General features: G+C 43.8%; 1 protein-coding gene across 1 annotated transcript in view; it reads left to right on the plus strand.

Moving 5' to 3' along the window:
* The first annotated feature begins 18,157 nt into the window (after positions 1-18,157).
* Positions 18,158-27,061, plus strand: part of LOC142558343 (cholinesterase-like) — a 68,665-nt gene continuing 59,761 nt past the window's right edge. Inside the window, exons 1-2 of the mRNA XM_075670488.1 lie at positions 18,158-18,357; positions 22,785-22,812. Coding sequence (XP_075526603.1) covers positions 18,158-18,357; positions 22,785-22,812 — 228 coding nt within the window. The remainder of the gene's footprint in view (positions 18,358-22,784; positions 22,813-27,061) is intronic.

Here is a 27,061-nt window from a genome sequence, read left to right on the forward strand (position 1 = left end):
GGGATCCTTTTTGGAATGCACCCCTGAAGCACGGCAAAAAAAATCACGAAATCGTCGGCTTAAAATATTTCTTCCGATGCTCTCGTAAGCAGAACACAGAATTCCTGCGCTCCGCGTGTTTCTGTTGGCGATCGCATGCACGGATGAGGCATGGAAGGGTACACTGGATAGCTGCTTTCGATGAATATCTTCGTGGATGCTGGATAACTCTACTAAAAGTCGCGGCTGCAGCTTGGACGTCGCGTCTCCGCTTCGCTTCGAGCAAGCGCCATGTTTGCGGTGAAGACGCCCAACGCCGTCCGCTTCCGGCAAGTCAATCAGAGACAAGTAGGACGAGAGAATGGCAAAGTTGCGAATGTTAGTCCAGACCACGTCTAGACGACCGGACAGCCATTCACAGGCGGGTGGACGCGGGCGGAACCGACGGGCGGATTGAGCGTGTTTTGGTCTGAAGCGATGAAGCCAAGTAGGCGCATCCGTCACGCTACGCTCAATCAGCCCTGCCGTAGGCGGCCGCCGGCCGCATTTCGATAGGGGGGGGGGGGGGGGAGGGTATGCGAGAACAACTGTGTAGTTAGATTTAGGTGCACGTTAAAGAGCCCACCCCAGGTGGTCGAAATTTCCAGAGTCCTCCAATACGGCGCGCCTCATAATCAGCAAGTGGTTCTGGCGCGTAAAACACCAAAATTAAATAAAAACACGTTCATCGCAAGTCGAAACCTTGCTACTGCTTTCAGTATACTTTTCCGGCAGGCGAATATGGCAGTTATTTACATTAAATAATGCCAGAAAGATGGTAGATGGTGTTGACTGTAGCCTCTTATAGATGCATCTCAACCGCACAGTGAACTGAAACGATTTGTCGTGAACGTAGTCTACCTTACAAGTTTCGGAGTGCAGAAGACGAGGCGGAAAACATGAGCACACACAGGAACGTCATTATGTGTGTTCCGAAAGTTTTACAGCAAAGGCCAGAAGAACGCGCCTCCTGCAGAAACAACCTACAGCAAAACTTCCTAAAGAACAAGAAGCTTTCTGGCTGCGTCCGCTGATCCCGACGGCCCTCTTCCCGGAAGGCTATCCTGAGGGTCGGAAGGAGGAGAAGGAATAAACTTTATGAAACTGAGCGACGTTCTTAATTAAGGATGCTGGGGCCCTGAGCCAAAAACTTGACCCTGTTCACCAGATGATGCTGGGCTTCAGGGCCAGCAACAAATAAGAAATAAATAAGAGGCATAAGTGCCCTTAAAAAAGGGTGAAGCAGTGTATACTCCATGACAGTCAAGATAATCACCTTGTGGCAATGGCGGCTAGAACACTTTGAGTAAACAAGTAACGTAGTGAGCGAAATACAAGACGGGCTTAAAGAAAACCAGTAAGTTCTTCAACATGGAGCAACTTGTCTGCTATGTAGTACTTAACCTCCCCAAGTGAACTGATGTGCTTGCACAATGGTGCGAACTCGAAGTTTTCGCCACCTCGTCTGGGAATGAGAAATATTCGAGGCATTCCAGGAAAAAATGCCGGGCTGGGCTAAGCAGTTTACGTCGTTGGAGCACTGGCTCTAATCACGGCCTAACATTGAGGAAACTTGATTTAGGTCAGTTCTTTCAGCCTGAAGATAAATGAAGAAACGCGATGCTAGGAGTCATGTTGCGGATGTTGCTTTTTCCTGGTCGCATTGTAGGGCTTCAATATACCCTAATGTGAAAACATACATAATTTCTCAAATGTTTACAAGCAACTGCAAAAGTGACACCACCAGTAGCCCGCTCTTAATTCTGAGAGGCTTCTCGTAGCACCCCAGGTGCTTTGTTCATTAGTAGGAGAGTGAGAAACATGGCGATTGTAAATATTGCATGTTTTGGGGAGTCTACTTTGTATGCGAGACTGGCCCGGGCACGTTCTCACCTGCTGCGATTCTTCCGGCAAAAAGCTGTGCATGCGAGCACAAAACAACTCGCTGCTGTTGGACCCCATGACCAAAAGAAGGCAATGTCTACCTTGCGCCTGTGATAGAAGGCAAAGCGGCGCCTCTGAAATATGAATGCAAAGGGAACGATATACGGCCAGCGAACCATTTTTGGCTGCGTTCTTGGGTTCTATATTTAGCGCCCCACTGAACCCAATTTCGGTTAGTATATTGGTTAAATTAAAAGTGTATAGCACTTCCATTGAGTGCGAAAGTGGAGGATTTGTCTGTTTTCCGCATATTTGTTGTTAGCTATGAAAGGAAGCAAAAGCGAGTAATAGTGCTTTATGTTTTTATTTATAAGTGTTCTTTACAATTATCTGAACTGTTGCATTTCCATGTCTCTCTTGTCAACAGGCAGGAAGACAACGAAGAATTCAATTTGTGACCAAAAAATGGGAAAATGAGGAGCCACATCTCCAGCCATCGTCTGGCGTCAGTTGAAACTTGGTGTGGTCAATTTTCGACTTCATGGTGAACTCTGAGTGTCGCTACTGGCGAACAATACCGAAGAAAATATCAGTTTCTCCATGTGAAAATGATTTCCTTAACTCAAGCTCGCAATCTCTGCGATAAAAATGTTTGCTCTGGTTTCGGGCTGTAAGGGGGCTGGCCTATGTATACTACATTGTACGAGAACTACGGTTGCAAAGAAATTAAGCAGCTGTCGCCATGCTTATAGCAAAGCTGGTAATTGCAATAAAATTATTTTTGCGTCCTGCACAAGTCTGCCAACAAAGACGCCCTAATAAAATTACGTTTGCATTGATGTTATGCGAAATGAACGCTGAGTGTAGCAACTTCGCTGTGGTGTGGGACAAATTTTGCCATTTGCACTGTAAGTAATGTAAGCATGGAGTTAATTGTGGACAAAAAAAGTAGCATATCAGGCTATTACAAATAGAAGTAACAATCGCAAACAGCACGCACTGGCACATTTGATATGATTATTGTAAGAGAACTAAGAAGATACTTTGCAGGTATGCAGTTGCAAAGATCTAGATTATTTGGGAATAGTAAGAAGAAATTGTAAAAAATCACACTCATCCGAACATGTTGCAGAGATCACGAAGAAGCTTGTACGATAGCAGCAAAAGGATTGACTCACCGTAAGCAGGACAACAAAGAATCCGAGTTAGTTTTCTTATGCAACGGAAGCTCATTGATAAACACAGGGACACGCGACCACTAGCTCCCACCCACCGTCGCGACCCAGACGCAACCACGTTAAAAAGTAGGGAAGAGATTGACAAGAACCGGAGCAGTGGCGGGCCTATAGGTAATGGCAACTTACAAGGCAGATATACAAGTTTTAAGATGGAATCAAGCAAACATGTTCATAATGTTAGACTCCGATAGATTTAGTTTATAGCTCAAGCTGGGAAGGGTTACGTGACTATTGGTCTCCACCACGTATCGAAGGGCATGCCATCGGAAATTATCATCGCGATCGTACTAGGAGGAAGGTGGCAAAGAAGTCCTTGCGTACGATTATCTTAACGAAAGCAAGCATACCCAGACACTTCAGGGAACATATGCGCGTCGTGAGACTCGCTTATCGCCGAACGCCAACTGTTATAGATGGGGGATCGGATATTTTGGCATGCACTATTTTTTTTTCAAATTTGGCAGGCATTCACCGGCATTTTTTTCCCTTGAAGAATTCGCAGCTCATTGGCACCTACTTTTTTACAGTACCTCCTCTTCGAAAATTTCGGCCCTTTGAAAAACGTCTCAGGCGTATTTATATTGAAAATGAAACAGAAAAACCAGAAAGCTCCATTGTCATCAAAGCATTGGGGTGAATGAACTACTCTAGAAATTTGTTAACATAAACGCACCGTATAGATTCAGACATTCTCGTCAGGGAGCCGGCAGTGCTCCTTTCTGTTTATGTATGTATGTATGTATGTATGTATGTATGTATGTATGTATGTATGTATGTATGTATGTATGTATGTATGTATGTATGTATGTATGTATGTATGTATGTATGTATGTATGTATGTATGTATGTATGTATGTATGTATGTATGTATGTATGTATGTATGTATGTATGTATGTATGTATGTATGTATGTATGTATGTATGTATGTATGTATGTATGTATGTATGTATGTATGTATGTATGTATGTATGTATGTATGTATGTATGTATGTATGTATGTATGTATGTATGTATGTATGTATGTATGTATGTATGTATGTATGTATGTATGTATGTATGTATGTATGTATGTATGTATGTATGTATGTATGTATGTATGTATGTATGTATGTATGTATGTATGTATGTATGTATGTATGTATGTATGTATGTATGTATGTATGTATGTATGTATGTATGTATGTATGTATGCATGCATGCATGCATGCATGCATGCATGCATGCATGCATGCATGCATGCATGCATGTATGTATGTATGTATGTATGTATGTATGTATGTATGTATGTATGTATGCATGCTTTATTTCCACAAAAACTAAATACAGCTTTGCGGGGGTAAAGTGGGGAAAGCTCGATTGCAGCTCGATTGGAAGAATCCACCGTTTAGGGAAGACTGGTAAACAAAGACCCGTTATTATGTTCTTTCAGGACTTCAATGAAAAATGTGCAATCTTAAAAAACGCCCACAAGTTAAAAGGGACCAGAATTTCTGTCCAAAATGATTTTTCGCATGAAACCCTCAGAAAACGTAAATTGCTTTGGGACATCGCGAAGGCTGAAAAGAAAGAGGGCAAAAAAGTTACTTTGATAGACGCGAAACTACGGGTCAACAATGAATACTTTATATGGAATGATGCCACGAACACCAGGATTAAAATCCACGACTATCGCAGTACTTCAAAAAAGGACTGACTTGCTCCCCCTCAAGAATTCCGAATCTTAAATATCAATGCACGCAGTGTTATCAACAAGAGTAATCAGCTTGACGCGATAATTCTTGCGCGTAACCCACACATTCTCGTCATCACAGAAACATGGCTGCATGACGAAATAGAAGATACGGATGTCTTTCCCTATAATTACCGTGCTTTCCGTCGTGATAGACCTACTAGAGGGGGCGGTGTTGCTATTTTGGTGAGACAAGATATTTCGGCAGTTCTCCTACGTCAAGCTGATAATCTTGAAGTGATCTCTCTAAAAATTTTATGCCATAATGCTTCTGTTTTGATTTTTGCTGTTTACCGCGCTCCCGATTCCGCTCCGCAATTTCTTAATGATCTGCGTGATCACATGGCGAATTTTGTGCACGAAAAAATTTTTCTGATAGGTGATTTCAATCTTCCGGGAGTTGACTGGATTCACGGAACTCCTAGCGCTGATGTTAATATCAATAATGAGCAGTTGCGTAATATAATCTTGATGCACAACTTGCAGCAAGTGGTTACTGAGCCAACACGAATTAGCACTACTTCTGCCTCAATACTTGACCTTGTGTTTATTAGCCGGACTTTAGATAATTATTCTGTCTCTGTTGAACATGGCATTTCTGATCATGAACTTGTGGCTTTTTCTTGCTACCTTGCTCCTCTCAGATCTACTCATTGTAAAACTATTACTGTAAAAGATTTTTCACGCGCCAGGGATGAGAGCATACTGGATTATCTTGACTTTCGTCTTAGCAGTTTTGGGGGACATGACACCATTCAACTTTGGGATGAATTTAAGAATATTTGTACGCACTGTATTGACAACTTTATTCCAAATAAAACCAAGAGAACATATAGAGCTACTCCCTGGATGACGCGTGACATAGTGCACATAAAGAGAAAGGTCAAACGACTAAGGCGACAGGGTCTTTCTCGTGACATAGTAGAACCCTACCAAGCAAAATTAAATGAGGCTATCAGTGTTGCTAAACTTCGCTATTACCAGTTCACCCTTCCTAACTTCATCACAACTGCTCCTTCCAAGTTTTGGGGTTATCTTAGAAAAAAAAGTAAATCAGTTGACCATATTATGCATGAGGGAAATCCTGTCGTCGCTAAACAAGATATCGCTGTTCACTTCAATGCTTATTTCAACAGTGTCTTTTCGAACTCGCCCGTTTCCCCTCGTGTGAATGGCGTAGCACACAACGATCTTAGTTTTATTTCTTTGTCTGGAGTCTTTTCTATGCTTCTGAATATTAAAACTAAATCATCTCCTGGGCCTGATAACCTACCAAACGTGTTTCTTCACAGGTACGCTGAAATGCTATCTCGCTTTCTCGTAATCATCTTTCGTGCATCCCTTTCATCGACGGTGCTTCCTAACGACTGGCTTTCTGCTCGTATTGTTCCGATACTAAAAACAGGCGATCCATCACTAGTGGCAAACTATCGTCCCATTTCACTAACCTCATCTTGTTGCAAACTTTTAGAACATATTATTGCTTCTGAAATCAATAAATTTCTCGACGATAGAGCCATTCTATCTCCTATGCAACATGGGTTTCGAAAGGGCCTCTCCACTGTAACCCAATTAACCACTGTAGTTCACAGTCTCGCTAGCACTATCGACAAATCAGGGCAAACTGACATCATATTCTTGGACTTCAGGAAAGCATTTGATCTTGTATCGCACGCAAACCTAATAGAAAAACTTGAACATTTCAACATTCCTTCACATCTCGTAAATTGGATTCGCGCTTATATTTCTAACCGTACGCAATTCGTAGTAGTTGATAATTGCTCTTCCAGCACCCTTCCTGTCACTTCTGGTGTTCCTCAGGGTAGTGTTCTTGGACCATTATTATTTAACATATATATTAATGACATTGTAGACACTGTTACTCAACCCGTACAAATAAAACTGTTTGCTGATGACTGCCTCCTCTTTAATGAGATCACTTGCCGACAAGATCAAGTTATTCTAAACACTAACCTTCAAGACATACTAGCTTGGTGTGCGCGCTGGGATATGCAGCTTAACATTGATAAAACAGTATTTATGAAGATCACTAGGAAAATTAATAAATTGTCGTTTACCTATAGCCTAGCATCCAAACCTCTTACGGAGGTGAATGAATATAAATACCTCGGTGTTACAATAACCAGTAACCTTAGTTGGAACTCGCACATCTCCCATCTTTGCGACTCGGCTTTTAAGAAGCTTTGCTACCTCAGGCATAAATTAAAACACGCTCCTTCTGAAACCCGTCTTATCGCCTACACCTCTCTTGTCCGTCCTAAGCTCGAGTATGCAGCTATTGTATGGGATCCCTATACTAAAACTAACATCGATGCGCTAGAAATGATACAACGTAAAGCAGTTAGGTTCATCTTCTCTAAATATCGCTCAAGTGATTCTCCAAGTCAGTTAATGGCTGAACACAATATTCAGTCTTTGCAACTAAGAAGAAAAATTCACAGGCTTAAATTTCTCTTCTTGCTGAGTAACAATAAACTATCTCTTTCTCCCGAACCTTACATAACACCCCTTACTGCCCGCCGAACTAGACATCGCCACGCTGCATCATTAACGCCTTATAATGGTAGAACCAATGTCTTTATGTCTTCCTTTTTCCCTCGAACAGTAACGGAATGGAACAGCCTACCCTATAACAAACTTCTCAGCACTGACTCAATAGCGTCTATTACTATCTAATATTAGTGCTTGTTCTTACGAAATCTCGTTTCAATTTGTATCGTTGTGCAATATTTATTGATTGGCGCGTTGTAGTAATTTTGAATTATGCAGTCCTCGTTTTTTTTTTCTATTACATTTCCTGTGCTTTGAAATTGTGCTTGTGAAACAGCGTTTCAATTTGTATCTGCCACTCTCTATGCATTATTTAGAGGTGCTTTACTCATTATGTAATTGTACTTTCTATTACATTTTTCCGGAGCTTTTTTTTACTCCTTCGTCAATCTATTGTGTTTTCTTTTTGTATGTACCTATCCCCTCCTGCCTGGGCCTTCTAAGGCCTGCAGTATTCCTAAATAAATAAATAAATAAAAAAGCTGCTCGTAGCAGCTTGACTAGCCCCAAATACCCTTAAAAATACAAAAAGAAAAATAAGAAAGCAGCAGCGCGGAAATACAGTTTTTCCAAGTACACACATATTCAAGCATTACAACATATCATGCACATGCATCGCAAATCAGGCGAGGAAAAAAATACAACAAAAGCAAGATGTGAGCAAGCAAGAAAAAACACGAAATCTCACTGCACTTCAAAACCACACAGGCATTGTACAACTCACATATGAGAGGAAAAATCAAGAATATCAGGAGGAGAACAAGTTGCAATATCAATTTTATTAATAATAAGATCGTTTGATAACCGAGGTAGTCTGGAGCACAGCTTTTGTGATCCATAGTTTGTGCGCGATTTTGGTACGTGCCAGTACTCTGGCTTTCTTGTGCTGTATGGAGTTTCGTGTAGTTTTAAGTTAGCCATAGAAGTAATGTAGTTGATGTTCTTTTTCTGTTCATTTTTATGCGCAAGCACTAAACGATACTTTAAAAGGGCCTGTACTTTCGGTGTGTTAAGTTTATGAAATAAATAAAATAATCAATAATAATAAATAATAATAAATAAATAATAAATAAAATAAGCTGAAGGGAAATCGTATGGTTTATTGCAAATAGCGCGAAGAGCCTTCTTTTGCAGTATGTACAGCCTGTTGATATTTGTGTCAGAAGTGGTAGCCCAGACCGAACAACAATAATTTAAATGGCTGAGAAAAAGTGAATTATATAACAAGCACTTAATAAAGCGAGGAAGATAGTTCAAGGAATAAAATATTGCAGTGATTTGTGAAAGCTTACTAGCAAGAAAATCTATATGGCTCTGGCACGTCATAGTATCAAAAAATACACCTAGCGATTTTACCGAGTGTACAAGTTCAATTTTAGAATTGTTCATTAGAAAATCTTCCTCTAGAGTAATTTGCGTGTTCTTAGCGCGAAATAACACCGCCTTAGTTTTTTGCGAATTGATAGTCAAACCGTTGTCAAATGACCATGCGTATAGTTTATTCAAAACTGCATTAGCTCTTTTAATCAATTCGGCAGGGCGGTTAGATGAAAAGAATAACGTAGTATCATCAGCATAGATTACGTAACGCGTATCGACATCAATGTTTACTAAATCCTTATTAAAGATATTAAAGAGGAGGGGCCTAAAATACAGCCCTGGGGTACACCTACATTGACCGCCCGAACTTCAGATTTAAAGCTATTGACTTGTACAAACTGCTTTCTATGACCAAGATACGACCTAATCAAGTCAAGTGCATTGTCGCGTATACCGTAGTTGTTTAACTTACTAAGCAAGAGATCATGATCTATAGAATCGAAGGCTTTTGAAAAATCGACAAATACTCCCAATGTTAGCAAACGTTTCTCAAAATTATTTAGAATTAGTTCTTTCTGTTGAAGCAAAGCTAGCTATGCTGACATATTTTTCCGGAAAGCGTACTGATGCTTAGTTATCAAGTTGTGCTTGTCCAGAAAGTCTGATATTCTGCAAAAAAATTTTTTTTCCAAGCACTTCGAAAATATAGGGAGAATAGACACACGTCTATAATTAGGTAGGGCAGTTTTGTCACCTTTCTTGAAGAATGCAACTACTTTTGCCATCTGCATTTTATACGGGAACACACCGGTAGAAAGGCAGAGATTATAAATATGGGCTAGTACTGGAGCGATGATATCTATTACAAATTTCACAGGCTTGATTTCAATGTTATCAGCATCGCTGGAATTGCTATTGTTTAAAGCGGAGAACAGTAAAATTACTTCTGAAGTGTTCGTGGGACGCAAAAGAACTGAATTCACACAGTTCGTTGTAATGAAACGGCAGGCGTTTTCATTCACATTGCGTTTAGGCAGATTAGTAAAATAATTATTAAAACAGTCGACCAACTTTTCGTCAGGTAAGTCCGCTCGATCGGTAATTATACGCAGCCCTGCCGCTGAATTGGGCACTCTATTCAGCAAAGAATTAAGCCAATGCCATATCTTATTGCTGTCATGACTGCAAGATGCGAAGGATTGCTTATAAAATGCAGTTTTCGCAGCACGTAATTCCTTAGTTAAGCGATTTCGAAATGATTTAAACACTCTTAAATCATCAGGATCCCGAGATGTGATGAATTTATTGAATAACTAGTCTTTTCTTTTATCTTTTTAAATAATTGAATTGTAACCCAGGGCTTACGTATCCTTGATGGAGCGGACACTTTAGGAACGGAAGGAAAATGTTTAACATAATAAGAGATGAACGTTTCCAGAAAAGCACCGTAAGCGCGATCAGCACTTGTTGCAGCAGCAACACTGTCCCACACTACGTGACGTAAGTCATCACGAAAACACTCTAGCCGTTCTTCAGTTATAATTTGCGAAAAGCAAACTCGTTCTGGTGATCTTTTATTTTTCCGTTTGACAGTGAGGAATACAGGCATGTGATCGCTCAAGCTGTTTGAAATAGTGCCACATTTAACACTGTTTGATCCGTAGTTAGTAATAAACAAGTCAAGGCATGTGGACGTATCACAGGTAATTCTGGTAGTAGTATTGATAACATTGGAACACCCATACGTTTTTAAAAGCAATTCAAAATCACGTGTGATATTGCAGTCAACCAGCATGTTTATATTGAAATCGCCACCACAAATCAATTTATACTGTAATTCAACAATGTATTTTAATAATTTCTCAAAAAAGAGAAAAAAGCCTTGGAGACTACCTCGCGGTGGTCTGTAGACAACAAAATAAACAGTGCGAGCATGTAACACAGACAATACCTCGTAGTCATCGTTAACACATGAAAACTCTTGAACACAGTTTACATTAAATGAATCGCACACGATTAGGCTAACCCCACCACCGCGTGAGTTCATTCTCGATCTTGCAAAGCACTCGTACTTTGGCGGACACCATAGGACCGTACAATCACTGTACCACGTTTCAGAAAGCATTATGAAATGAAAACGTAAGTTTAGGCTGCTGAAAAAAATGTCAAGTTCATTCTTTTTATTATTCACTGACTGGCAGTTAATATGTATGCATCTAATCAATCCACCATTCTGCGAGCTTGTATTATCGTGAAGATCCGACGAACGCATTTTATTCGAGTGTCCCAACAACATTTTAACTGCAACTTACTTTCACTCCTATGCTCAAAAAACGATCTTATCCAGATCAGCAGGCGACTTTATCAAGCGTGCGCGATCGCCCTCACTCTTTCTTAGGAACACTTTTCCAGCGCGGTGCCATGCAAAGCGGAAATTATTTACACGCGCCCATTCTTTCGCAGCTCTTAGGAGCATTCGATTCTGCGCAGTCAGGTTTTCCGTGATAAACATTCCATGCTGAGCACGTGACAAAACTCTCCTTTTGTTCAGCCATTGTTCCCTTGTTGACTGGTTGGAAAAGCGTACGATAATGCCGGGAGGCCTGTCGCCTCTGGTCTGAAGCCGGTGAAACGAGGTAACAGTTTGTTCAGTCAAAGTGGCAAGTTGCAGCTTTGAGCCAATGACATTCATTCTATCTATAAGACACTCGTTGTTGTCTTGATTAACACCGTGAACCTCAATATTTAGTTTCCTGCTGTGGTACTCAAGTTCATTTATCGAGGAGCGCACTGAAAGCAATTCTGCGCTCATGTTTTGCTCCTCTAGTTTGCAAACTTTGTTCTTGAGCGCCTTTAGGTCATTGTCATGCTTCGCAACGGCCTCAAGAATTTTGTCATACTTGGTTAATAATAGACTCACCGATTCCTCAATATCGTTTACCGTTTGCTTGAGGGGCAGTAATTCATCAAGTTCCCTGCTTATCTCGACCAGCATCGTGGCTATTCTTCCATCAGTTTCCTTTGGCACAGACGAGCTCTGTGCTACTTTGCCCTTACGACATGACGAGCAACGCCAAGATTTCCTATAGTCTTCCCCTTTACACCGGTACGTGCTCTCAGAAACTCCGGAGCATGCAGTTCCGATATGATAACAGGCTGAACACTCCGAGCATTCCATAAATTGGTCATCGTCCTTAAAGGCACTGCGACACTTGCCACACTCCGATTCATTTGAAGGACCCATGACGACAAATAGCAATCAGTGATTATATAGATGCAGGAAAAGAAGGCACAAGTTTCAATCACAGAGATTGTTCAATGGCAGCAGCAGCAGCAGCAACAAGAGAAAGTACGACCGAACGTGTACACAATTAACAGAAAAAGACCATGTGTAAGAAGCACAAACCTGTAAAAGGTTACGGAGCCACGTTAGATTGCCGTCTGTATTCCGCTGCCGCTGCTGCGAAATGACCGGGAGAACACAGCGCAACCCATATAAGCAGCAGCAGAAGGGGACCCTTGTGACCTATCCGCAGGATGCACGTGATTCACGGTGAAGGACAAGCCAGGCGCCAGGTAGATGAACTAGTCTTTAGGCACGAGGAGTAGCAGATTATCTTGCGCATGCTCTTTCCATCCACGTGGTCCGGCAATCCTGTCTTCGGATCAAAAAGATGGCCCCAAGCCGGTAGGCGCGCAGCAGAGAAAAATCTGTAAAAGGTTGCGGAGCCACGTTAGATTGCCGTCTGTATTCCGCTGCCGCTGCTGCCAATCGTCGCAATCATCGCATTTGGGAACAGCTGCGCTACATGTTCATGCTACACATACGGGAAAGTTGTTTCGGTGAAGACTTTAGCTCGGGTCCAACTCCGACGCGGCCGATTCAAATACATGTAAAACTCAGAAACACTTTAGTGAGATAACCACTGAATCGATTTTAAAGAAATTTATTACTATTGAGAGAGAAAGATAAATTCTAGTGACTGCTGGCGCCAGAAGTTCAATTTAGGGCCTGAGTTTTGTTAAAGTTATGTCAAAAAGTCGTAAGTTCGGAAAAATAGAAGCACGAAGTTTGCCATTTAATAGCGCTCCATCAAGAAAAGCTATCGTGGTTCTGTCACCGACATCCATTAGACCATTAAAAGCGGACAAATTCGATATGTCAATTTATATTTTATGGAAATTCGTTACGTAGTGTGCAAGGTTTCTTTAAAAGCTATATTTCCATATTATACATTTTTTTAGATTTATTCGTAACATAGCAATTTCGTCCACTTTATATGTACTATTAGATGCAATTCACACAATTGTGATATCGGTTTTCATTCGAGAGATACAGAAATGTAAACATGATAGTTTCGTTTTGTGAACATTTGCGATTTTCCCCAATCCTTAATAAAAAATTGGCTATCTACATCAAAATTTCAAAGCCAACAGTCCCTACGTTCTAAGTTTTTTTTTTAAATACAACAAACCTCGTCTAATTTGGTGCTGTGGTTGCCGAGAAAAAGGAAAACTGTTTTGTCATGTGTTTAGATAGGAGCACTCGAGCTATAACTTCCTCTTAAGTGCTGCCTCTGACATGGCATAGCCAGGCAGAGCAGAGCCCATGGCATGACATGGCATGGCCTCTGACAGGCATGGCCAGCAGATCGGTGAATTTTAAGGTGTGTTTAACGAGTGTAGATACCCAATTTAGAGGCTAAATTGAATACAACATAAGTTTTGCATGCTTACGAGCATGACTGACAGCGGACGGCTGAAAGTTAAATTATCTCACTTGAAAGAGCGTAGGTTAGGGCGTGTTGGTATTCCGTAACTAAGGTTTTTAGCGCACGAAAAGGGACGAGAGACATACAGGCGTCTTGCCTCTGTCTCTCGTCCCTTTTCGTGCGCTAAAACCTCAGTTATTAATTCCTTTCAATTTTGAAGTCTCGAAATGAAACGTGACTCTGTCCTCCGGACTCGTCACAATAGCCATCAGTGAAACGTGATTGTTGAGAGCCAAGTAATGCGAAGTGAATGACGCTGGTGGCGACCCGTTTTGCACAGCGGCTGGACGTGCATAAATTTGCCGAAACACGGCCGCCAGACACAGGCGCGCGTCTTTAACCGCCTGGCTCCTGCGTCGACGAGTGCGGGCGAGACGACTCATGAGTTTGCCGTCGTCGAGGCATTGACGGTTCACGTCACCTCCGTAACGTCGAGTACTCAACTTTTACCTAATTCAAAAGTTATTAAACCCTGCTTGCGCGAATACATAAACGAGATATTACGTGGCGGAAATTGCGGGATATTTAATAACTGAAGACACGATCGTGCACATGCAGTTCGTTATTGTGGTCGCGTAGATGCTGGGTATTACCAGAGTGCTTCCATTTTTTTTTCTGGTCACGAAACTGCCGCCAGTGTCACATAGAGCAAGTGCCCGCCGCTAGAGGCGCAACCGTGCATGAGAGGGCATGCGGACGCCGCTACCGCTGTGGTTGTGTGTGGGGCAGCCTAGGTATTCTAGCTTTCTCAACTTCCACAACCGTCGCTTTACTTTCATGTAACTGCTTTTAACATTCAACAAGCATAAATAACTGCCTGAGTGCGTCTTGTGCCGTGATACGAGCGCACGGGACAAAAGAAGAAAGAAAAGCCGCTCATAACATGGACCTTTCGGCAGTCTCAGTCCAAAAAAAATTATGGGACTTTAGGAGCCAGAACCGTGATACGATTGTGAGGCACGCCGTAGTCGGGGACTCAGGATTAATTTTGACCACCTGGGATCCTATAAAATGCACCTAAATTTAAATAGACGAATGTTTTGCATTTCGCACCCGTCGAAATGCGTCCGCTGTACACGGCCGGGCGGTCTCGGTCCTTATTTCTTCATCATCGCCGTTCGCCTCAACACTTCGATGGGCTCCGCTTTTCTATATTTGCCTGAAATTGAACACCCACCACGCATTTGCAACAAAGCACCAGTGGTCGCCCCACTTATCACCAGATGCAAACATACGTGCTGTGGCGCCCCCGCTTACCTGTAAGGACTCTGCCGTTAGTAAGCGCTAGATTCCTCGCCGAGCACAGCTCTTCACTTTCTGCTAAACTGTGGGCAGTATCTTATCAGGAAATCAAAATAATGAAATTTTTATTTCAAATGGCTGCTACAGTAGAATGCCGAATGACAAAGAAAAGGAAATTGAGCTGCTCCGGGCGCTTAAGATTTCCCTGCCAAACGATGCCATTTCTGAAGGAGATTTAGGTAGGATTAATGCAAAACAAACTTCGCCACTAAATGTCTTCGGTGCGGCTTTTAGCAACGGATTAAGAGGAACGTGAAGTGTTAGGACCTGTACAGTTGGAACTAGCTGTATTGTAATTAGGCAGTTGCCTTAACAAGCAGTCGTTTCGAAGCGTCAGTAAGCCCAGCACTTATTCACGCTGCTCGTGGTTTCGACGCAGAAACGACAAGACTAGGTATTTTGGTTCTTAATGCGCAACTATATACAAGATGTTAAAATGTTTTAATCACCGGTCCTGATATTCTTATCATTGTCGAAAAAAGAAAAAAAGAATTATATCTCGATTAAGAAATAAAACGTGTTGCTGCAAAAACAACATACAAGCACGATCATTTATTTATCATGTAAAATAAGCGCAGCGAAATACAGACAGCACAAAGAGGCGTCCGGTCACGAATGGCCCACCATTCGCAATGCAAGAAGTTTGTTAAAAGCATGACACTGATATAATAAGCATAAAGAAAGAACATCAAACGTGAGAGATATGCATCGGGAGGCAGGAAACAAACACCAGCAAACGAATGGCAATAAATGCAGAATGCACACACGCGTATACTTCGATTCGAAGTTAAAACCGCAACTTTCCTGCCGCGGTATGGCCCGCTTCCCTTTCTCGCACTGCTCCTTGTCCATAGGTAAGCAAAACAGCGACACTTTTTCGGTCGTGCCCTTGTAGCCGGAACGGCACGCCGGCGCGCAACACGTGTTCGGCATCGCTGCCCACCCCGCCACTTCAACTAAACAGCCCAGAGCTCGAAAAATAGCGCAGCGCGTTGTTGCGTACTCCAGGGTAGCGTATCGTACTGCTGCCGAGAAGCAGCGGCGCCTGCCTATCGAAGCTCGACCGACATTACTTATTGGGTAGCGTGGCGTTGTCGGCGGGCTGCTGGCATCCGGTAGACCATGGTGACCAAGCAAGGGCGAGACGATTTTCTAGTGTGAAACTTGCAGGGGTTATTCAAACGTAGATGAACGAAAATGAGAAAAGCATGAAGTGATTAAAGGTACATTTCGGAGCCCCTTAAAGAGGCTTAAAGGGGCTTCAGGCAGACAGGCACACTCGAAACGGTCATGGCGAATTAGAAAGTCACGCTTCTTTTCGACGAGGCCTAGTAAAAGGTCAGGTGAGAGAAAGTTCTCTCCGCACGTGCATCAGGATGCCCACAATAGCAGGCGAAGTCAGGCCTCATTTCGACGAGGCAGGGTGAGATGGTCGGTTGAAATTCCTTTCAACACGTGGTGTCAGACGCCAACCCTAACAGCATGCACAGAACGCACCCAATCACTCAGCACGCCTCGCACTGCGCAAGCGTTTCGGTAGTGAACGATGCCCTCTGTGGCACAGTGGCGCTGCGTCGCGGCAGATTTGGGCAGCATATGGACCTCTCCCATAGCGCGACGGCGGAGTTTCGTGACCAGAAAAACATGGAAGGACTCTGGTATTACCGAAGACTACAAAAAAATATCGTCACCCGATAATTTGGTGTCTGCTCTCCTTAACAGCACGAGCAACCAGCCCACTTGGGAAGGTGCGGTCACGTAGTGCGGTAGCGTAACGAGTCACCACGAATCCCCAAATTTGGCACTCTTTGGATCGAATTTCCAAAATTGAAATCAGCGGGTAGCTATCGGAATTTTAAGGTAAAACGCGAAATATACGATCCCTGGTTATAGCCCCAATACTTTGGGACGTTTGATGGTTTAGGGTTTCGATGCTTTGGCGGAACGCTCGCAAGAAGACAGCCTTGCCTTTCTCCCGCCACTGTCTACTAAAATGGCGGCTGCGGGAGAGGAAGATAGCAGTCGCTTTTCACGCAGGCACTCGCGCCACTGGTGGAAGTAATAAGACCGCTACAGATGTGTTGGTTGAAGGCGGTGGTCTCTGCATAACTGCACAATCAAACAACAAATGCTACATAACTCCACTGCAAGAAATGTGCACCCCCAGCGCATTATTTCTTTCACACACCGAATATCTTTCCAGAACCGCTAGGATGTTCGCTTACGTTGAGGACCATAACACAGAATGCAGAATGTTTTTATTTTCCAGCAAGTGTGCTGGGGACCTTCCAGCCAAAAAGCTGCAACATACACCTTGAAAGTGACTCAAGGCCCTGACAAGCAGCAGCACATGTGCCATCGGCATACAGCATACGAACACTCATCTGTTAACCCGTAAATAAATACACACACACACACATTATATATATATATATATATATATATATATATATATATATATATATATATATATATATATATATATATATATATATATATTAAGTTATATATGAACACAAGACAGAAGAATCAACGACATACAATACGTTTCATACAGAACACTTATCTAACATCGATGAGAACAACGTAGTTACGAAAGGAAAAATAAACACTAAGCCATCAACAACAACATGTATTAAGACCGCATTCCACAGTGTATATACACCCAAGAACTAACACTGCCGTCAACATGCATAAAACCCATATTGTCGTGTTCTATGTGATCAGAAATAAAGATGACGTGCAATGTATATAAGTTGCAGAAATTGATTTCGAATAGAAATGCAGTTTTCAAGGTTTTAATTTACACGATTCCTATTTACGAAAATGAGCGCTAGCTTGTTTTCGGCTTGAGGTACTTATAATGACATTTTCTTCCTCGACGGCTTCTGCACTATTTTTCTTTGTTTATTTCTACATTCCTTTTGTTTGGTACTACAACTCGAGATTGTAGCCGAAGAAACACTGGTAATCAAATTGCTGACTGTTGTTTTTAGTGACGAAAAAAAGAATCGCAAGCTAAATTCCTCTGTTTTTCTGGTTCTCGATTTCGCTTGGAGCAATATTTATTGATTTATAATAATCAATGCGATCTGTCCCGTAGGTCTTAATTTCCAAATTTCGGTTATTTATTTCGTTTCATCCGATGTCTTTCAATGGACCGTCCTTTATATTCCTGGTACCTCCTGCCACCCCACGTTTAGCCTACCCACAACATTGGGTTTGTGCCCTCTTCCGAGGCCACGATCATCATCGTTCTCATCGAATACCAGAAGAAGGAACGACAGCTTCGCAGCAGCTCCTTGGTCAATCGCTCCTCGACATGAACACTGAAGAGAAGCACACCGATGACAAAACCCCGCCCACACTGTCGAGTCGGCGTAGCTCCCGAAGTGCCGCTTATAAGCAGCGTAGCGCCGGCGGTACCGGTTGGAAAGGGCACGCCAAGGACAAGCGCTTCAAGGAGCGATCCGAGAACGACAGCAGGTTCGACAGCGACCGAGGAAGCACCGAGTACAGCCGGTGAGTTACCTTTCACCTGTGTCGACGACACAATGTCGCTGGTAAAATACATGGGCCTCTCAGAGGAGCCTTTTTGGAAGCTCGACGCAACATTTTCACGTCGAGGAGCTTGCAAGCAACCTGGAAAGCCGTGACAAAGCATAATCTAGGAAGGAACAAAGTCCTTATCTGTAAGAATATTTTTTTTTCGCACGAAATGCCCGTAGAAGGATAGGCCTGTCGGTCGTGTTCAAGTCTATTATTTTTTTTCCGCATTATTGCCGTCGGAGCTAGGTGCCAGATCCAAGGGCTATCTGGAGGACCTCCTCACTCAGTGCAAGCACTAATAAAGTTCATAGTACAGCAAATGGCGGGAAACCTTAATTTCAGTTACAGTATACAATAACTGAAAACTATAGGCAGCAAAAACAAGAAAAAAGAAACCTAGAGAAGGTATTGTAAAACCATATTAATAAAGCGCGAGCTAAGACTTATAAATGGTTACTGTGGCTATAGTGCATGTCCAAACGCACAAGAACCAAAAGAGCGAAAAGAGTCAAAAGCAATGCATTCCTAAAGAAGCATTAGCAGTCACCTTAGCTAAGAAAATAAACATCTCTTGAGCGTATGTAGGAATGGCTGATCTGGTGACGGTTTCACCTTTTATGGTACAGAGTTCCATACCGAAATGCCAGTTAACGCCGTAAGCTTTCCATAGCCAGATGTAGCATTGAAGAGAAGCAGGCTACCGCGTTTATAAAATCTGGATACGTTAGAGCTTGCAAGAGTATCACCTCAGTACCTAAAATATGAACTTGATAGTGAATGAGGTCGAAAATGAAAAATGATACTTTTGCTTGAATTGATCGAAGCATAATAATTTCAATAAATGTATAGGGACACCTAAGCAATTCTTAAGCGTAAATTCGAAAGCTCCTTGGTCAATCTTTTGGTCATCTTTCTTTAAAGCTCCTTGCTCAAATTTTGGACAATCTTTCGGTCATCCTTGGTTATCTTCTCCTGTCGCTGAGTGTGTCGCTGAGTTATGTCGCTGCAGCAGCTCGATTCTCACGTTTTGCTGCGTTGCGTTAGTCTTGTACTTCGTCGGCAGTGAACTGGCGCCTACGGCCACGGCGTCAACTTCGGATGATCAAGACTACATAGCACCGACAGTGGCGTCACTCCTATCATGCGCCATCTAATGAAATCTAATGAATCGCCCGCCAGGCAGACTCGTGTCACGTGCATAGCCTTAGTGAACGTGATTGCAGCCAGATTGCACTGATTAGTAAAGAAAGGTTAGGGAAGAAATTGATACGGCCTTATCCGTTACAGGCACAGATAGCGGTTCAAGCTAGATAGAGAAGTTTCGAGTAAGAGCAAAAAGTTGCAGTTTCACTAGCAGGGCAAATCATCGATTACGATCGAATTTAGTAGACAGCTATACGAAATGCCCCCCTCCATGCTGCTTCTCGCTTTAAAACACGTTGTAGGGCTAGTTGGTGCATAACTGTGATTGCTTCTCGCTTAAACGCTAACTAAGACGCGAAAGCGGAACACACAAAGATATCACCACTTGCACTCAGTCGCCATCGCAGATTGCTTTCAAGTAGGGCCCGCGTGGCCATGCCATACGCCGCAGCCACAAGAGTAGAATGCCCCCCCCCCCCCTACCCGCCCATCTCCTCGCCCCAGTGCCTTGCGCACGACGGAAGACGCCGCGCTTCCTCCCCGCTTACCTCCGTGGCGCAGGCGAGTCGACCCGCCATCGTCGGCTCACGCTTGCATGCTTTCACTCGCACATTCAGCTTACGGTGCGCGACGACGCTGACATCGCCCTTGAACTTTATAGGGAACATCACGGCGATGCCGACGGTGATGGCAGGAATGCGCCTGGCTGAAGTGTCCATATAGTTTATATCGAAATAAAAAAAAGATAAAAGAGGTGTATACAAAAAATGCTAGAATGAAAAGCATCTATAGCATACCTGAGTAACTCAAGCAGGCTAGATGACTATTTGTCACCGCCACGTTTTGAAGGGGACGCCATTAACTCATCTCATCATCAGCCACGAAGATATTCATCACTGTCGTCTATTAGCGCGCTAGGCTAAGGAGCGGTAGCAGTGGCGCTGGGCTAGAGGATCCAATTCACGATGTCCAACTTTTTTTTAGTTACGTCAAGATGACGTATTTAAGTACGGTTTTTCTGCGACGGCTTTTCTGCCACGACTTTCTGATAAAGGCGGGGTCGCACAATCAGCGAAGTAACGCTCTCGCATAAGAAAGCGACGTGGAATGAGCTTGCATGGGAAGCCCCAATGTTTTATTTTGAAGGCCTTTATGATTTTCACTTGAGTAGAGTGAATATTTCCACATGGATGGTACACGATACGAGAGATGGTTATGACCATAGGCAAAATGTAGCGATAATGTGCGGCTGAAAGTGACCGCGAATTTCAATGATTACGCGAATAGCAGAGGAAACATTCTGTAACATAGATTGAGCGTGATTGTTAAATTTCAAGTTGTCATCTAAAATCACAACAAGAAAAAAAACTTGCGTTGTCTATTGCCTATATTACCTAGTCGCTATCTGCTAACGATGTCGTAGTCAGCTTCAGTATGGAGGAAATAAATAAAATGATCATGATTTTAGGTGGCGTATTGTGAGGCATATTGTTATTACGCAAAGTTCTTATATTACCTAAATCAATGTTCAAATTGCCTAATACTTTTCCAAGTGCTTTGTGTGATATAAATGTGGTCTCACCTATGTAAAGTAGGCAGCGGGTATGGTGGTCGAACCCTGCACGGGCCGGCTTTTCAGACCCGGGCCCGGCCCGATCCCAAACGTGCCATGCTTTGGCCCGCCCGAGCTTGAGTGGGAAATTTTAAACCTGTCCCGAATCCGGCTCGGGACTGAACTATTCCGACAAGGTCAACCCAGCCCTGCCCGCTTCTGTCCAACCCATTGTAACCAGGTGTGCCGAAACTTCTGTCATTGATTCCACTTGTGGTTGCTACACGTAGGATAGCTTGGATACCTGAAGACCGTCTACTGATTTTTTTGCGCTCCCCCCTCCCCGGGTGTCGCATACAACCATTCTTCAATCTCTTTAGCTAGATTGAAATGCTACTACCTTTCGAACTCTTCGTCATGGTGATTCGACTTCGGGATGTCTAGCAAATCTTGAAGTTTGCCTTTCGCCGCCACTCCCGACCATCCCAATGAGCTTCTCCTTGTTGATAGCCGGGGCCGCTGTCGAACTCACAGCGCTACCCATCGAAGGTTGGGTTGCTCGTCTCAAGCTTAAGATCGCCTCTACGAATTGGAAATTCTAATAACCAGGCAACAATGTTGACCAGAGTCTCTTAGTGTCGCGAAGACGAAAGAATTCCGGCAGAACGCATCTTAAGATGACTATGGAAGTTAATGCGTTTATCATTCGCCCTACGTAGCGTCCACGTAGCGACACACCGTATTGCCTAAGACACCTTTATTTAGTATCTGTAGTGGTCCTCCTGTGATTTTAAGTTCTCCGGCTATATGCGACATACATGGTCTCCGTGATTGACCCGTTTTGATATGACCATCCTTCGGCATGGTTTAGCTAACGACGGTAAGGCGAGGACCTACGCCGACGGCTCATGCAGTGATGACGATGAAATTATGAAGGAATGACGTCAATAGATTGAATAAAGCAGTACGAAGGTGAAGTGTAAGAGTTGGGGTCGGGCATGAAATAGATGGTAGCTGGTTCATGCCGTCGTCCGACTCATCCCCGCTAAGGATATTCTTGAAGGGACGGACTTGTTCTCATCGAGAACGAGTGTTATGAGATTTATTTACAATATCTACATGAATGGCGTTACAGTTTATCAGTCTAGCATGACTGAAAGAGATTTAGGCTCCATCGGAGCAAGCGGCCATTTTTGTGTGAAATTTGATTGAGCTACGCCAGAGGACCGTGCTCGGGCTCGAAGATGAACCTCGCTCCGTACAAGTAACACGACTACTTCCTGGCTGGCCAAACCAAACAAGCACATTCCTTCTCTAAAGCGCTGTAGGCTTCCTCTCTTACAGTTAGTTTACGGCTGGCATAGAGGAAGGCATGTTCTTCATTATCGTCACCGACCTGACTAAGTACCACGCCCATACCCCTGTCACTTGCGTCGCATTGAACTATGAATTCATTTGTGTAGTCTGGTGCGCGAAGCACAGGGCGAGAAACCAATAGCGTTTTCAAACCTTGGAAAGCGTTCTCTTTGTCCTTATACCAGTGCACGCTATTCGGTGCTCCCTTTCGGAAGGCATCCGTTAAAGGACTTGCTATTTGCGAGTAATTCAGAATGTACCATTAATAGTAATCGACAAGTCTCAAAAATGAACGAATGTCTGTTTTCGTGCGCGGCTGTGAAAAATCTCCGATCATAGCTGCTTTCAGCTCGGCCCTGACCGACAACATGGCCCAGGTAAGTAGCCTGTGAACAACCAAACCTACACTTTTCCGCCTTCACCGTTAAGACTGCTTCCCTCAACCGTGAGAACACCTGTTCGAAGTGCGATACGTGCTGTTTCCAGCTGTCCGAAAAAATTGCTATATCATCAAGAAACGGCAAGGCGAACTCCTGCAAGTCCTTTGGGCCAACAATCAAAAACTTAGAGAAGTGAAACGGCGCGTTCTTCAGCTCGCAGCTGAGGGCGAGAGGGCGAAAAGTGCCTACAGGTGAGATAAATGCGGCATAGCGGGCTGGCACTTCCTGAAAGGGGAACTTGCCAGTATCCCCTTACGAGATCAATAGTTGAAATGTATTTAGCAGCGCTAACTATTTCGATTCGTTCCTCAATGTTGGGTATCGGGTACAGCTGATCCCTAGTGATGGCATTTAACTTCCTATCGTCAACACACGGACAACGGTCCTTATGAGGCGTTTCTACAAGTGTTAGCGGTGACGTGTAGTCACTCTCAGCGGGCTCAATACCTCCCAACTCTAGCATGCGCTGTATCTCTGCCTCCGTAGTCGCTCTCTGTCACGGAGACACCCTGTAAGGCTTTGACCTTACGGGTTTGGTTGATGTCAGCTCTATTTCATGCGTTATTAGTTCGGTAATACCTGGCCGATCGCTGAATCTGTCGAGATGTTCCCCTAACATCCCTTTAAGCTCATCTAGCTGCTCGGGTTTAAGAGCGTGCGAGCCTGCCGAATGTTTTACCACTTCTTCAAGGCTAATTTCAGAGTTGGAGATCGCCTTATACTAATTAAACTCGGCACTAGTGTCATCATGCTCTTTGATGGTAAAGTTAACGAGTCCACTCCGCTCTACGTACGATTTCATCAAATTGCAGTGGCATATCCTAACCTTCTTCCTGCGACCTGGCATTTCCAGAGCGTAGTTAGTATCTGCATGTTTGTGCAACAATTTTAAGAGTCCGTCCCAGGGAACTTCAAGCTTGTTCTTTCTTGAGGGTATCAGGATCATTACCTGGTCTCCTGCGTTAAACGTACGAAGCCTCGCATTCCTTTCGTAATAGAACTTGGCGTTCTTTTGAGCTACTCCTATGTTTTTTGACTAGTTTTTGGGTTGCTCTTAGCCGTTCGAGCAGATTATAGCACGTATTCTACCACTGTTGGACTATCTCCTCTTTCCCCCCACATCTATTTTAGCATTCTCAGTGGAGAACGGAGTGTTCTCCCATAGATTAGTTCTGAGAGAACCCTGTAGCCTCATGAGGAACCGTTCGCAAAGCAAACAAAGTCGCCGGAAGACAATTCTCCCAGCCCTCCTTGTGCTCGTAACAGAGGGTCCGCAAAACTTTTAAGCACCGAATGCCATCGCTCTACACTATTTGACTGAGGGTGATAGACGGACCTGTGTATCAACTTTACCCCGCACATTTGTAAGAATGTGGAAGTCAGTGAGGTGGTGAATACTGACCCTTGATTCGCCTGAATTTCGGCTGGAAACCCAACTCCATCGAATACTGACAAAAGCGCGTCTACTACTTCGATGGAGCTAAGTTCTTTCAGAGGGATTGCTTCCGGAATCTTTGTAGCCGGTCACAGCATGGTAAGCAAGTACCTGTAACCCGACTTTGTCTTTCGTAGAGGCCCTACCGTGTCTGTCACAAGTCGTTTGAAAGGTTCTGAAATTAACGGCACTACCTTTAGTGGAGCTTTCCAGGTTTCTCCTGGTTTATCCGAGCGCTGGCAGGCATCGCATGATCTTACAAAGTTTTCTACCTCTTTGAAAAAGCCAGGCCAGTAGTAGTCCATAAGCAATCTTTCCTTCGATTTGATTATGCCTAGGTGGCCAGACCACCAATTTCCATGACAGACACTCAAAAGGTCCTCCCTGTACATAGCAGGTACGACAAACTGATCTAGAATCCTGCCCTTTCGGTCTCTGTAATGCCGATAGAACAATCCTCTTCTCTCTTGTATCGTCACGTTGCGCTTAGCAATGCCTTCTTTAGCTGTGTGATGCAATTTGGCTAAGCTGTCATCATTATTTTGCTCGACTGCCAGTGACTCTGTGGCCACACGTAAGAGCTGATGAAATTTCTTTGAGGCTAGTGATAGTAACGACCCTGTCTCGCTTGCGATTGCGTCAGTTGGCTCTTCCTGTATGAGTGAACTTTGACATCCTAGTGATCCGCTCTCATTGAACTGGTCAGCTGGCAGGCTTTCCGCAACCGTTTCTGCGTCCCTCGAGCCTAGCTCGGATTCGGTTACTGAAGTTACCTCTTTTGCTACTTCCGCTGGAGCAGCTTCTGCATCTTCAGCCGAAAGCGGCGCGATCCTACGAGCTTGACCTCTCGTCAACGCCTGTGCTACGCCCTCTCCCAGTTTAATCCCTTTGTCACGCAGTAACTGATTCGACTGATCCGAAAAAAAATGTAAGGGTACTGCAGCGACAAGAATTCCGACACTGCATCCTCAGTCACGAGCTCCCCGAACGGTCCACTGATTTTGACTTTGGCCACGGGCAGGCACACGCTGTGTTCTACTACAACATGTTTGATCCATGCTACTTCTGCCGTGAAGTCATCTACCGTCACGTAAGATGGATGCACCATGTCCATAGTAGCGGCACTGTCTCGCAGCACCCGGCATCGTTTCCTATTAACTTCCAGGTCGTGAAGATACGGGCTTCAAAGTTCCACATTCTCGTCTTTTCCATCCACGTAGGAGGAAACTGCACTAGGCTTCCCGCAGTTTACAGCGATATGCCCTAGTTTGTGGCACTTATAACAGCGGATTGGTCTAAAAGATTCGAATTTTCTTTCCTGCTCTTTTTCTGCAGTTTTCCCGTTTCACTTCTCGTCGGTCTTTTCTGAGGGCTTTTCCTCCACGTCTACAGGCTGCGGTCGTCTAGTCTGCGAACCCTTTTTAAACAGAAATGATTTCCGCGGTTCATTTCGACCGTCCCAATTTCCGTCCTTGCCGTTCAGCATTCTACGAATTGCGTACTATTCGGCTAATTCAGCCGCCAGCCGCCCTTTTCACAGTGTTTACGTTTCCTCTGTCTTGCACCCGCAGTTCCACAGATTGTAGCATGCTTTTGTAAAACTGCTCTAGACACATGCATTAAATAATCATGTCACTGCTCTCGTACGCTTCCGCGCTTTTCAACCACTCGACAAGGTTGGCCTTTAAGCCGTAGGCAAACTCCAGATAGGCCTCGCTATCCTTCTTGCCCGTGCTTCTAAACCTTTGCCGAAAAGCTTAGGCTGAAAGGCGGTACTTCTTCAAAATACTAGCCTTAACATTCGCATAATCATATGCATCTTGCGCCCTGTGTCTGGCAATTACTTCCGCAGCCTCATACGGCAACAGAGGCAGCAACCGCTCTGGTCACGTACTCGGACCGAAGTTCATCTTCTCGCAAGTCCTTTCAAAATTTCCTAGGAACAAGCCTATGTCGTTCGCGACCTCAAATGGCTTTAAGAGTCTGTCCATGCGGTATGATTCTGCCTCACTTGATCGTCCCAGAGCCCCTTCACTTCCTTGAGACAACTCCAGACGTTTTCTTTCAAGCTCAAGTTGAATTTTTCTTAACTCGCGATCTTTCTCGCGTTCCTGTCTGTCCCGTTGTTACCTCTCTCCCTCTCTCTTACCCTATCTTCTCTCTCTCGGTCCTGTTTCTCTCTTTTCCTAAGAAGTTATTACCCAATTTAAATGTCGTCCTCACTGGCCTTTTCGGGAATCATCCGCAATAATTCCGACTTTAGCATTTGGTTGCGCACCTCTAGAACCAGTTCCTCACCAACAATCAACTATTCGTACCTCAGCAGTGTCCTTAACTCCATGATTGCTGCTTTACTGTCTTGGTCCTGCCCGCTAAACATAGCTAGGTAAACACAACCTATCTACCAATCAACAATCCAGCTTCCCTACTGTTCTAAACAGAACAGCCACAAAATGAAGCCTAGAGAGTCAAAGCAAGAACCAAGCACTCACCGCAGACACACCACCACGTCGAAAAGACCGTGTCATCGCTGCCAGCTAGTTGTAAGAGTTGGGGTCGGGCATGAAATAATGTGGTAGCTGGCGCACGCCGTTGTCCGACTAATCCACACTAAGGACGTCGTTCAAGGGAGGTACTTGTTCTCATCGAGAACGGAGAATATGGGATTTATTTACAATATCTTCATGAAGGGTGGAGAACGGTACAGTTCATCAGTCTAGCATGACTGAAAGAAAATGCACATTGAGCAGC

Source organism: Dermacentor variabilis, chromosome 9, assembly GCF_050947875.1.
Source record: "Dermacentor variabilis isolate Ectoservices chromosome 9, ASM5094787v1, whole genome shotgun sequence".
NCBI classification, from domain to species: domain Eukaryota; kingdom Metazoa; phylum Arthropoda; class Arachnida; order Ixodida; family Ixodidae; genus Dermacentor; species Dermacentor variabilis.